This window comes from Apaloderma vittatum, unplaced genomic scaffold (assembly GCF_000703405.1).
Source record: "Apaloderma vittatum isolate BGI_N311 unplaced genomic scaffold, ASM70340v1 scaffold9428, whole genome shotgun sequence".
In the NCBI taxonomy this organism is placed as follows: domain Eukaryota; kingdom Metazoa; phylum Chordata; class Aves; order Trogoniformes; family Trogonidae; genus Apaloderma; species Apaloderma vittatum.
Window position 1 is genome coordinate 1,173 of NW_009731199.1, and position 14,389 is coordinate 15,561.

Sequence of the window (14,389 nt, forward strand, 5' to 3'; positions counted from 1 at the left end):
CCTGTCTGAACTGAAATCTCCTTCTGTCTCACTAGCTGGGAACCACAGTTTTAGAGTAAGGAGATTGAAGTTTGGTTCTGTGTTCAGAAGGTGGAAAATGATGCCATTTTTAGTTCTAGGAAGTTTGTAATTTGACTTAAAAGGTAGCTTCTGCATCAGAGGCAGTTAAGATCTGAGAAGCAATGATATATCAGTGCATACTGTGATTTCTTTTCTAGTACTCCCAGCTATACTGTGAGCCTGTACTGCAGCCAAACCTGAAAAGAAGAGTAAAAAGAAGGATTTCTACGTATAAGAAATTATGAAATCAGCGATGGTCATCATAGCAAACCAACTTGTTTGTACTGTTGTTATACACTCCTGTCTCAATTCTACTGCACTGCTTTGTGTTGTGTTAACTAGGTTATAGCAAGTCTAGTCTGGTGTAATAAGAAACCTCAAGTTGGCGTAGATTGAAATTTTATTTGAAGAGCCTCACTTAATCATATATCTACTGTCTTGTAAGATCAGTTCTGAAAGAGTCCTTCTGTGACGTGCTGTTTGTGATAGCTCAGTTAGTATAATTTGTGGGAAAGTAAGACAGTCTCTGGAGCATGACTCAGTTGCCTGAGCAGGCATCGTTTCTCGAAAGAGCTATTTTGCATTACTAATGGATGTGAATTTTATCTGGAAATGAAAAGCAGCTTGATTTTATACTGAATTTAGGTGGTTCGCTATACTCCATGCAACAGTTCACACTGCATTTAAACCCTTTTGCCTAATTTGCTGAACATTTGAGGTTCTCCTTTGGGAAAAACTGAGTCTGTTTCAGTACTTACTGTCAAAAAGAATGACTCTGCCATCCCCACCGCAAGGCTGAGTATGGTCTCCAAAGCAAACACTGTTGCATTCCGTACTGGCTGCCTCCCCATATCTCCAGTAGTCAGGATTATTTCCACAGAAACAAGCATAACCTGATTCCATGCCTGCAAACTTTGACAACAAAGACGCATAAGGAAGGGAGGGATAATATTTAAAGGACTGACAGCAGGATGTTGTATGAGCGAGAAAGCTGGCAGAGTATGTGTATTTTGGAGAAGACTGATAAGTCAGAGGTCCCACTACAAACTGGTTTTGTTTGAGCTGTCAGGACGCTACTTAAGATTAGTGAGAAAGGTGGAACTGAGGGCAATTAGGGTGGCCTGTCACTTATAACTGCAGTAAGCAAGCATACTTTACTCTGGCATCCTGGCATTAATAATTGGTTGTTTTCTCAAATTGTGCTGATACTGAGAGAAGGGTAAGTCCCTTGGAGTAGGAGTGAGACCTTAGACCTCCTAAAGGTAAAAAACCCCAAGGGTGGAGGGAGAAGAAATATGATAGAGAGGGCTAAGCATGTGGCCATCTTTTGTCTTTGAAAACATTCTGTAAATGTATGTCAAAGAAAGCACCTTAAATTGTTGACTTCGGCAGGAACTGATGCATGTTTGGATAGTAAGTTTATTGGAGGTCTCGCTGGTGCCAGTCAAAGGTGGTGGCTCTCCATGGTCCTTGTAACACCCCAGATTCCCTGGCACTGGCAAGAATAACAGATAGATCAATCTAAAGGTGTGCCTGAAAACACAGACCACTTTATGCACTAACTGATTACTTAACAGCTGGCTCTACGTCCTTGTCTTAATTTTGCCATATGGGAAATATTACTCTATGCTAGATCCTTATCATATTTTCCAAATACATTCATGGATAAATGACAGGTAATGAAATAGCATCGTATCTTCTTAGCAATATACCTGCAATACCTGTAGGTGATTTCTGCAACCTGCAATAATATAGACAAGATAAACACCTGGTTGATTTCTCCAGACAGAAACAATAAAAAAAGGCATTAAGTGAGTTCAGATGTTTTGTGAGACTTTTTTTACCTTGATGATGCATATTCTAACAATGTAAATTAAACAGTGTGATTTCTTGTCTGATCTTCTGAACAGTAACATTCTGGAGGTTTACTAAACAGGATATTTGAGGAATGGAACCTAAATCGTTCTAGGATAGAATTCGGCAAGTTTTATGAGACGGACTAGATACTCACATAGGGGAACTTCCTAATATTTAAAACTCGATATCTGGTATGAATTCAAAGTATCATATTTTATGGTATGTACAAAGAGAAGCAATATTATATTTTAAAAAGAAATATCTATTTATACTGTATTAATACAACATGTCAAGGCTCCGTGGTCATTACAGGAAGTCAGAAAGTTTTCCCCCTTCAGTGCATAATTTGTCCTCTGGTTTTGTTTTGGTTTTGCACTTTTCATCAAAGCACTGGAATTTAGCCATGGCTACTAGAGAGAGGATGGGGGGTCCAATATAGTGCCGTGCTAACGGCATAAAATTATCCTTCATCTACTTGTCATATCTGCTTACATAGTTGGAATTAAATCTATCACCAGCTCTGTGGTCACACGATATTTATCTTTGTGCCAGACTGACAAGGATTCATTTTTGTCTACCTAACCTCCAGAGCGCTGTATAACATGATGCAGTCAGAGAACTGTATGAGAGTTTAACTTATTTGGTCATTTGTTATTTAAGTACCCAGTGAACTCTTAACAAGCTCTTACTAATATCTTGTGTTGCAGCACTGTTTCAGATTTTAGACTTATCAATAGGGGGTTTTTTTGGGGGGGGAAATGTTGCCTTTGGGATTTTGCAGCCTCTGATGCCCGATATCACATGGATTAGCTGTTTCGGGGTTCTTTTTGAACTAGCCATCTCTTGTACAGTTGGCCCTTTTCTCTCTCAGATAGTTAGTAAACTGCTTCTATGTTACTGAGTTTTCACATAAAAATGACAGGAATGCAATGATGCTTTTTGTACTGAGCAGTCTTGTACAGTAGTCTCAAATGTCCCACTGGATTCTGGAAGGCCAATTTTGGGGATTTCTTACACATATCTATGTGCAGCAGCCACTGAAATAATGCCTTGAATTCAGAACTTCTATTTGTCTAATTCTGACAAAAATGGTCTCATCCCTATTCTTTTGGAATATTATTTACTGAGCATGTAAACTGATGTCAGCTTATCGCTAAAATGCTAATCATCCTGACACCTAAAACAGTTAACAGATCTGTCTGAGAACTTGCTCCCAGACTTAGGCTATGTTGCCTCTGGCAGCTTCCTTATTTTGAGATAGAGAGTTAGCATATATATTAGTGAACAGCAAATATACTGGCATGTATATGATTATACTCTTAAGGAGGATGATGATAGTATTATTAATGAAGTTGGGAAGAAAACTCGAATATGCATATTTTTGAATAATTAGATAATGTTGCCTCAAATCTTGTTCATAAAATAATTTTGTTTTCTAAGAATGATATTATTTCAATTATAAATGCTTGCATGGAGTTATGGCTTGGATATTCCCTGCAGCAACATACATGTAAGTACATTCAAGTTACAGCCTGATTTAACATACCTTTGGAAATCCCCATTTGCAGCCACACCCCAGCTGAGTACAGCTGGGCAGCTAACTCTCAGAGAGCTCAGGTTTTTGTACATGATTTCAGTCCCCTGAAAAAGCTTCCTAGTTAATCAACCTAGCTCATTTTCCTAGGACACCTGGGGTTTCCTAAAAACACTTTTTATTGATTGATTGATGGATTGGTTGATTGTAAAGCAGCTTTATTGGGGGGACCCTTCAATCTTGTCTCCGGAGAATTAGCACTTCAGTATTTTCCATGCTAAGAAACTGGACTGAGTCATTTTGTTATATTTTATAAATAAATCAAGCATACCATTTGGGTACATTTGTTATGCATAGGGAGCGACTCAGTGTAAACCTAAACCAAAGCAGTGTACATTTATGTATGAGGAGCCGCTCTGCGGAAAAGGCCCTGCAGGTCCTGACAGACAGGGAGCTGAACAAGAGCCACAAGTGTGCCAGGCAACATAGATCAGCAGGCCTGCACAAAGATGAGCACAGCCAGAGATCAAGGACGTGACTGTTCCTCTACTCAGCACTTGATAGAACCACATCAAGACTACATCGTTTTGGTCCCATCAGTGCAAGAAAAACATTAATTGTCTGAAGCGAGTTCAGCAGAGAAGCAAGATGCTCAGAGGGCTGGAGCACTCAACCCTGGGAGAAGAGGCTGAGGCACTGGGGCTTGCTCAGCCTGCAGAAGAGAAGGCTTTTGGGGGCCTCTCTCAGCAGTCACAACAGTGGAGCCAGGGTCTTCACAGTGATGCATTGTGGACGAGAGGTAAAGAGCTTAAGCTGAAATATGAGATGTTCAGACCAGATACAAGGAAAATCTTTTCACCGTGACGGCAGCTGAGTGCAGGAACGAGGTCCCTGAGAGGGAGTGCACTCTGCGTCCCTGGAGGTTGTCATGGCCTGACAGGATAAACTTGGTCTAATCTGACAAACAGAGTAACTTGGTCTGATCTCAGAGCTGGCCTTGCTTTGAGCAGGAGGTTGGACTAGATGACAGCCTGAGGGCCCTTCCAACCCAGGATATCCTACAACCCCGTGTGTATGTATAAAACTATATATATACACATCCACACACACATATATAAAACAATTGAGAATCAAAATTCTTTCTAGATAGGTATTGACTGTTTAGTTACTCTGACTTTAAACAATTTCCAACATAATCATTTGTCTTCATTTGCTCTTAATGTTCAGCCTACTAAAGAAGCTTGGCAAAAATGAGGTAGTCAGTGTTCTGTGATTACTTCCCTGCTGATCAGTCATGTTTTAGTGTTACATTGCCTTCACCTGTTTATATCTATTTGCTCTCTGGTACTTAAAATGTCACCTCTTTTGTGCAAGCATGCTATTTTTCCTTTAAGCAGCATCTGACGTAACGAGTTCCTGACAAACACCAGAGCTTGCGCATATTACATGTATTGAAACATGGAATTCATCCTTTTGAGCTCAAAACCTTGTTCCAGCTATGCTTTCTTCCCCCTCCCCCGCAATGTATTATGTACCAGTCTGTGCAACTGTCTCAAACCGAGCTATTTTGTTCTCGTGTTAAAATGTATACAGGTCAATTTTACAGAGTGATCAGTACAGCTCTGTATAACTTAACCTGGCTTTGCCATTTAACACTTCCTCAATACTTCAGTCAAATTTATTACATGATATACATGCACACAGGAAATATGGTTCCAGTAATGTCATCTCTTTATGGTAAGAGACTCATGCAAGCCATAAACGTGCTGATGCAATTAACTAGAACATCAAGATTTTTTCTTTCACCTTTTGGGAACATAAGTTATTTCCTTTGAATTTCAACCTGAACTCATTAACAAAGAGACCAAAGAATAGATGTGACATTGCAAACAAACCATCTAAAGCACTCAGTTCTGAATTTTCCATGTGAGATGCACATATTGTCTCAGGACTCAGTGCTATCTTCTTGCCTTTTATATTGTTTACGTCCATTCTAGCCTGCTTAGCAGACAAGCCATTAAGAGGGGACGAAGAAAAGGGAACACTGAGCTTCTACTGGGGTAACTACCACTGTTTTCTGTGATTATGCCCATCCATCCTCATCTGACATTGCTGAATTCTGTATAGCCTGTTTACAAAGGCAGAATGCCAGAACACTTTTCTGAATGAAACATCTAGCATTACATAGAAATATTACTGATCGAGACACATGATATAATCATGTGAAATCATCATCATAATGAAAAAGTCTTAACAGTAGATTCTTAATTATTGTTACAGGGAATCACTGCATGCAAATCTCTCTAGCCAATCAAGAGGCTCCATGCTGTTGCCATTTTGTAGTAGTATTATGTGGGTATAGACTATAGGTAAATTATACTCCAGATACTTGAAAATATGGAAAGTAAATATAGTTATGAAAAAGAAGACAATGTCTTTACTCCTCTAAAAATTTCAAGGAGGATTTCTTTACACAATTGTTTCCTTGCTCCATCACAAAACTCAGTTTTGTACTATGAACTTCACAAGTCAGTTTTGATGGTTCCAAGATTTAGCATCATGCTTACAGAAAACAAAAACCGGTAAGAATAAAAGGGTTTTTTTTTACTTCACAAACCATGAGGTTTGTATTAAGACTTGGATGGGCTTGCAATGTACAGTTTGTTCTAAATTGCTGCAATTCCTTTTTCTAGTATCCAGTTTCAGTGCAATGCTTGAAGCAGCTGCTGCTGGTCAAAAGGACATTTTGTAAATTGTAAGTCTGGATTATCTGTGCAAGTAAGTGTCCAAGTTTAAATCCTCTGCTCCCCACCACAGAGAAAATGAGTGAGGCTGGTTTTAAAAGGATCCTTTGTGCAGAACAAATGGAGTGGAGAGAATTTGCCTTTTGCTGGTGCCATATCCAGAGAATTTGTTAACATCTGTGGTCTTTAAAGAAAATGCAAATTCTTTCATTTTAGACCAAGATAAATTTCTTAATTAGGAAGGTCATGCTTCCTAAATAGGGCCTGGCATATTAGAAAAATAAAGAGGAAGAAGTCCTCTGAACAATGAGTATTGGAGTGTCACATGATTCTATGTTATTAATATTAGACTCCTTAATTTGTATTTAAGTCTAGGTAGAAGTCACACGACTTAAGGTCAAACTTAGGTATTTGTTTGCCTAGCTGGAAGATGTGAACCACTTGCTCACATTCATAAAAAAAACCACACTGTGGACAAAGCAAAAAATCACTTTAGATTCATTTTTCTTTGGTTTTGTTTTCCTAAATTCATGTAAAAAATGTACTTTTTCCAGTCAAAACTATGCCTATGTAAGGACAACTGCTCTGATGCCTAACCACGTAAACATAAGTTATCTCTCAGAAACAGAGCGTACTTGCACAGAAGTTAGGAGAGCAATAAGGGTGTTAATGATTATACAATAAAATGTGTAATTATGACTGTTGTTAACATGCAAAACTGGAATCTCATTTTAATACTTAGGCACATTGTAAAGAACGTGACTCTTAGGATTTCATCCTGGAGCATTCAGGAAGTAAAATTTTGGAACCCAGATCATGACAAAACCTCCACATTTTGGACAAGGTAATTAAAAAAATACACTAAAAATATTCTTTGCTTCTGTAAGATGCCAAACTGATTCAAAGAAGAGTCAATTTAGAACTTGGCAATACACTAAAAATATTAGAAGGAAGCTTCAGGTGAATAGCTTGTGAATTATCTGTTAAAGAAAAATCGAACAAAGTTCAGTTTGTGGTTTCACAGCAACGCAAAATATATGCACCTGCAAGGAATAACACTTTAGCCTGGAGCTCCCATACGCCAAACAAATAACAATTTTGTCCCTACATCCTCTCATACTGTCTTTATTTCTTCCAAGCAATTTTATGATGTGTTACACACATTAAATTAATTCCATCCATTTTACAAGCTGATTGTAAATGATGGAAACATACGTACCTTATTAAAAAAAAATCAATAACTTCCTGGTTTTTTTCTCTAGATTTTAATAAATGAATGACATATTTCTATGGATTCAGAAAACCAGCAGTACTTCATTCGTTTTGAGTGATTTTTCCTTCTGGTATTATTTTTAAATACTATCCAGTAATTCTAAGATGAGATTTAAAAGATAACAATGGAGAAACAATTCAGTAAGCTCGTCATTAATGCTGCAGAGACCTGTTCAAAATACTAGTGAGTCTGCAAATGAAAAAAAACCTATTTGGCCCTACCCTAGTTTCCGTTTGAAAATCACTACCCACTGTTATATAATCGTCAATCTCTGTTCAACAGAGATGCATGCAGGCTTAAAAAGATTGCATGGTGCTCTTACTTCGACAGGATGGAATCTCACAGTATTTCCAATATATTCCGTCCTCATGCTCTGCAATGTAGCACCATGGGCTGACATCTCCATCGGGGTTCCTGAAAGAGAAAAATAGGGAGAAAAGGCATCAAATATTCTCAAAAGCCACATAAAAATCAATCTTAGTAAGCTTCAGTATCACCACTGTTTTTGCTCTAGTACCTACTGAATATTTAACCCATTGGACTTACATAACCAAGGAAAATGCAAAAAATGGTCAGGAAGCTGAGATAACTTTGTTTATTATAGTACACAGCAAGCATAAAATGCTAGTAATGTTTAAAACGTAACTTCTTTTTTCTTTAAGTCTAAAGGATGAAAAGTTATTTCTGGACAGTACTGAGAGAGAGGAAGACTTTCAGCCCCACATCCTCTGTACAGGTTCCTTAGATTCCTAAACTTGATATTTGCCTTGGTACAAAACAGTCCGGACCCCAAGGTTTTGTACATACGATGACAAAAACATTTATCCCATAAAATCTTCTGGAAAAGACTGAGGTCTTTTCTTCCCCTTTAGTAAAGCTGAATAAATCTGTTTCAGTGATCTGATGTATCGATGGGTAACTCTTTATGTGTCCATGACTATTCTTTGCCCTTGTGTAGCATCACTTACAAATGCATGCTTAATTAGTCATTAGATTATTTAAAGCTTTTTCTGTATATATTTCAAGCAACGATTCACACCAAAAAGATCAGTTTAAGAGAATAAATCGCTGTTTTGGACAGTCAGGTTGAAATATGACCTTTTCCTGTAACTAGGGCCAACTGCAATTGTTTTGGATGAGGAAAGCCTAAGACTACTGCGCTAAAAATTTAGGTGTAATGGCAGAGCTTCCAGTGCCTAAAGAAAGTTGAAGACTACGATCAAGGAAAATTTATACTCAACACATTTTTCTTTTGTTTTCACAGTTGCAGGAAATCTTGTATTTACACCTGCATGACGGAAATCACAAGTCTGCAACTGAATTGTGGTAATGGCACGCCATATAGAAATGCTTTAAAATCCAAGGAAATTGTAGAGAAATGTGATGAACGTCTTTAGAAATCTTTGCCTTGAACCTCCAAAGTGCATACAGCTGTAAAACAGTTGAGTTTCTTTTAAAAAAAACGTCAGTCTGCATAGTCTTGTTATGGCTGAAATGAGGTTTAGTGGAACCCTATGAGAGGCATTTCCATGCTACCTCTCCATGGGTGGTCCTTACTTGGAATACTTTCTTTACTGCAACTCTGTAGGTGTAGTTCTCTTTGCTTCTGTAAGATGCCAAACTGATTCAAAGAAGAGTCAATTTAGAACTTGGCAATAACACTTCCTCCTTCTGCGGCTGAAAACACAGTCCCCTGGTGCAGCGGTGTTATCCTGAAGGACTGTTGCAGCCACTGGAAAAGATCCCAAGCAAGTCTTTTTCCTCCCTGTCGCTCACCAGTGTTTCTCAATGAGAAATAGCCTCCCCAGTCATCAGATACTCTGGAAATGCCATTGACACCTTTCACCAGTGTGCTCATCTGTCTGCTGCATGTCACAAGACTTCTTTTCTGTGCTTTCTTACTGGCTCTCCATTAACTCACTGTCTCTGTCATATTTTCTTGAATGACTATTTCTGATTAAATACGGAGAAGTTACTGGATCAACAACCAGGATTCTATGTTTGTGACATAACAATTGTGTTGAAGTCCCACATATCAATTTTGGCCTCTTTTATCCTGAAATTTAATGGTTACAGTGAAAGGATTTCAACACAAAGGTGCAAAGTGTATAGGCTCTACCCTACAAAGCCTAGAACCTATTACGCAAAAGTATCTGCCATGAGAACTGAGGGGCGGTTTCAGCTTTCTCACAAGTAGACGTTAGAGCTTTTCTTGCTATGCCCCTGGTAACTGAATTCTTAATCTCTTGGTTTAAACACCTCGGTCTCCATTACTCAGTGAGTAAGAGAAACCACTCGACATTACATGCATCCTAGATGAGCAGATGATTATTCACTACCTATTTCCAGAGCAAGTACAGATGGCCAGAAAAACTTGGCTGGTCAGTGCTGCAAAGGCTCAAGTGCATGTAACTTCCTCACGCACAACATCAAGAAGTTAAATGTTGCAGGCTGAAAAGAGCTGGCAGAGTCTAAACATCTCTGAACTTAGGTTCTTTTTTGGCTCCTAAATTCTAAAGTTCTTATTTAGGTTTCATTCTGAGTCCTATCCATAGTTATGGGGCTTTCCCTAGAAGGCAAAGAAATTACCGTGGATCTGCCGTGGTTTAAGCTGGTATTGTATCCACTGACAGTTGAGCTTCTGAATTCAAATAAGAACCCTAAGTCACTGAACAGCTCATGCTCACTGCAAGTTTTTAGCGATTACAGAACTTTTGTTAGCACAAAACTTGGAAACATAGGGTATAACAGAACCAGGCTTGTGGCTGAGGACAAAGCCCATAATGTTCCAAAGACTCCCACAGACATTCGCTACTGCTTCTGTATGTCTGTCTTGGATCAATTTTTTTATTTTCTCCACCTTCTCATTTAAGCAATCTCTAGTCTTTCTCCGTCATGCCAAAGTATAGACTGGACATACTATATGGGCTTTGGGTGAGAGCTGGGTTCCAAAATTATTCTACTAATGGTGTTTGTAGGTCCAGGGTACTGATGAAAGAACAAACCAAAATCTGTTACACATCCACGGTTCTTACATTCTTCACTGTATGACAGAAAATCTTCTAATTCTGTGTCAACTGTTTAAAGTAACACTGGGTATATAGGCAATGTTGGCAGCAATGAGATATTTCTTACCTGCAGTAGTTATGCTCTCCAAGCCCTCCCTCCCCATTGGGATATTTCAGAGTATTATAAGGATGCTCAAAGGTCTCATTCCAAAAAAGACAAGGTTTCCCTGCATATTGCGAGGTCTGGTTCTGAGTGCCACGATAGTCGGCCCCATTTGCTGTGTAACATTCTGGGAAGAAATTAAAATGGAAAAAGAGAAAGAAGGTATGTAGGTTTACTGTTTGACTGGTCTTCCTTTGCTCATCATCCCATCTCCAAGAGACATGTTTCCTTTCACTAACACGTTTCCTGTATTGTTAAGGCAACAAAAGATGCTGCCTGGGATTTAAGTTTTCTCTCTCACACAAACATCTATCAAAGAGGTTGTGATTTCATTGCTTTACTAAACAATGTATAGGACAGTTAGGTCCAAACAGTGGTTAATACAATTAACATCCATTTTCTGAATAAGCATACTACATTTTTTAATTGTTTTCCCTGCATTTTACTCATTGGGATGAATCTCTATCTTGTCAATTTTCCAAAAATGACATTAGATTATATCGGTCTGCCACTTATCAGCATACTAACCAAAACTTCATGCCAGTTTAACTAAATTTGTATATACCTCTTCTTTATAGAGTGAACGATTTTGTAGACATGGATCTTGGAAACCTTTACATCCTGATGTAGAAAAAATCAGGCATTTTTTTTCTCTGGTCTGAATTGCCTTAGAAATGGACCACCTTGGGTTGAGTATAATCACGATGCTATGACTTGCTACTAAAGCACTGATGCTTTTAGGTTAAAACTTAGAGGTCAGTATTCTCCTCGCTTGTTCATATTTTCTCCCACTTATCTTTGTTTTCCTAGCTTCATAATACTCAGAAAGTCAGAAATCAAAGCAGAGAACAATTTCTTTAATCTCTAAATATACTACCACCCTCTCAGTTGAACTACAAGTCTCATGTTGCCTGCCTTTGCTGTATCTTATTAGGACATGTTCTGATCAAATAAATATTCTTATGCATGAACAACTTTACCTTTACTAAAAATGCAAAATGTATTTGATCAAATTATGCACTGTGAGGGTGATGGTGCAGATGTCCAGAGAGGCTGTGGAATCTTCACCTCTGGAGATATTCAAAAGCGACCTGGACATGATCCTGGCAACCCGCTTTAGGTGCCTGTGCTTGAGCAGAGGGGTTGAACAAGACAACCTCCAGAGGTCACTTCAAACCTCAACCACTCTGTGATTTTGTGATTATCTTCCAGAAATAGTCATTAGAATTAGCACACCATAAATAAGTCCATCCTGATTATCATTAATAATTTGTAGCATTCACCATCCATGCATTTGTTTAAAACTAGTATTAAAATACAACCACCCATGGCAGAATTAAAACTTGTATTACACTGCTGTAAACATTTCTTTGTTCTGAGTAGCATTACCAGGGAAAGTCACAAACGCCTCCCTACTAACTGCAGGCTGAGCAATCTTCTGTTTTATCTGATAGTATTCTCTGTAGAAATCATGTAACAGCTGCAGAGATGTTCTACTGCCCTGAGGGAAAGGGAGAGTCCTCTGAAGTGGAATATGCTAATCTCAGGTGTCCCTCATGTGATGTGCCTTACAAAACAAGGCTAGAAAGACCTGTGTGGCTGCACTTGGAAGAGGAAGAAAAAAAAACACAGCCCCCAGTTTAATCCTGATATTAACAATATGCTTTTTTTGTATTCAGAAATAGTGTGGGAGAAGGAAAAATGTATTATTAAAATCAAGCCTTTGAAATTAGTTTAGTCTGAGCTCACAAATATCAAAATGGTGCAATTATACTGATTATTTCAGAGTTTTATTACACAGCAGATGAAAGCTGATGGGTTTGTGCCTTCACTGTGCATTTTCATGCCTAGGCAAGTTAGAGTTTCTGTTGGAATTTTGTTGCTGAAGGCACACAGAAGAGGAGACTGCACAGCCATACTGCTACCATCCGTTGGCAGAAAGCTGTCTGATTTAACGAAAACAAGTTTGAAGCCAACATTTCTTGTTACTGTAATTTACCTGACTGCCTTAGACATGCACATGAGCTACATATGTTTATTTGAAAATGCAAATCTGCATTTCCAATATGCAGGTCACCACATAAATTTGCATAAACATATTAAAAAACCCCAACACTTTAAAGTCACAACAGTGATGCAACTTTCTTCAATACCTCTTTTGCTTTGCAGTTAATGTAAAAGCTTTTTCTATGTCAGAGCTGAAAAACATAACCTGATGAATTTGGCAGAAAAGGGAAGAAAACATAATCAAACAGGATAAAGAAAATAACATACAGTATAAAGAAGAAGTTGTGAGAAGTGACAAACACATCCAGAAAAGAAGTCTCCTTCAACTTAGTGCTATTACTTTTTTTGTTTCTCTCTTCTAAACGAGAAGCAATATGTACTAACATTTACTCAGAAATGCAAGGAATGCTACAATACCTGAATGTAATCTGGCACACAGACTAAACTGAAGTTACCAACAGCCCATTTTAGGATCTGCTAAGACTGGCCCATACTTTAACTCGCAGTAGGGACTGCCTTTCATTTGCATGTCAGTTTGGGGTTTTTTTTAAAAAGGTTTGCTTCAGACTTCCTTGTACTAGTACATTACACAAAAGGAAGAGTCAGATCTCTCTTCACTCCTCTTAGCTGTAGCTTTTTGTTCCCAAGCAAACAGGTAGCTGTAACAGTGACTCCTGTGTTCTTTTGCACTACCGAGAGATTTGGGAAAAATATGTCAGCTGAGTTGTAGTGAAGCTCCCCTGGCTTTGTTAGCATCTAGATGTGGGGGGGGCGAGGCAGTGAGATACCACATAAAATCATCAATTATGCCACAAAAACTGAAACAAAAACTTCAAGTTATGGAGTTTAGGAGGTGTTATGAAATGAAATACGTACCTTTTTGTGTGACAGGGAATTTGCTAGGAAACTTTCATTTTGTTAATGACTAATAGTAATTCTGCCTTAGCATTAGAACGCAATCTTTTCAAGTAAATATTGGCATTAAAATTCAGGTCCTCAGTTCTACCTTTTTTTGCCTTGAACCATCAGCTTTGAGATCTGCTGAGGTATACTTTGTACAGTTTTCCATAAAATTCCTAGTAACATGGAGACAGATCTCTCGTCATATACAGTGTCTTGACAGTAAACAGCTGAATTCTACATAATCACACACAGTGACTTCACCATTCTTTGCTGTATGACAGCCAAGGCACTATCTTAACAATCTCACTATAAAATTAATATTCCCAGTGTTTTCAAGGTGCAAATTGAATGTTTCATGTGCAAACAGACCACTGCCCTCTCCATTTCAAACCCACAGGCCGCACTTTATAAGACAGAATCAGTCCTAAGAGATTCTGTCTTAGGAAGACAGAAGAGAAGAGGAGGTTAGAAACTCTATTCTTCCTTTTGTCTTGCATCACTGGTAAAATAATTCTGTGAAAAGATGAGATTAGAAAAGGTCAGCCAGATTTGTCTGCACAAAACTAATTCAGAAGAGGTCATCTACAGAAAAGAATCAGAAAAGAGATAATTGAATACTCCTGGTAAAACTCTTGGGCTTACTCAAATTCCCTGATTTATCTTTGGTAGATTATGATCACATAGAATGGAGGTGGGGGGGAAAGAAGAAACAACCAACAACTGCCATCTCTCTTCTACTGGTCTGGCACCCGCTGGATCAGACTGTCTTACGCTGGTTGGTACTTCCATGTTAGTTCAGGCTGAGCAGCCCTTCACTTGGGATCTAACTAACATCGGAAG

General features: G+C 38.4%; 1 protein-coding gene across 1 annotated transcript; it reads right to left on the reverse strand.

The window, feature by feature from the left end:
* Nucleotides 1-201: 201 nt before the first annotated feature.
* LOC104278200 (kremen protein 1-like) lies at nt 202-10,766 on the reverse strand (the record flags this gene model as incomplete). The annotated part of the gene is made up of 5 exons (XM_009875105.1): nt 202-257; nt 819-972; nt 1,431-1,555; nt 7,791-7,882; nt 10,604-10,766. Coding segments are annotated over 5 exons (590 nt in total), but the record flags the coding sequence as incomplete, so codon positions are not given.
* Nucleotides 10,767-14,389: the final 3,623 nt, after the last annotated feature.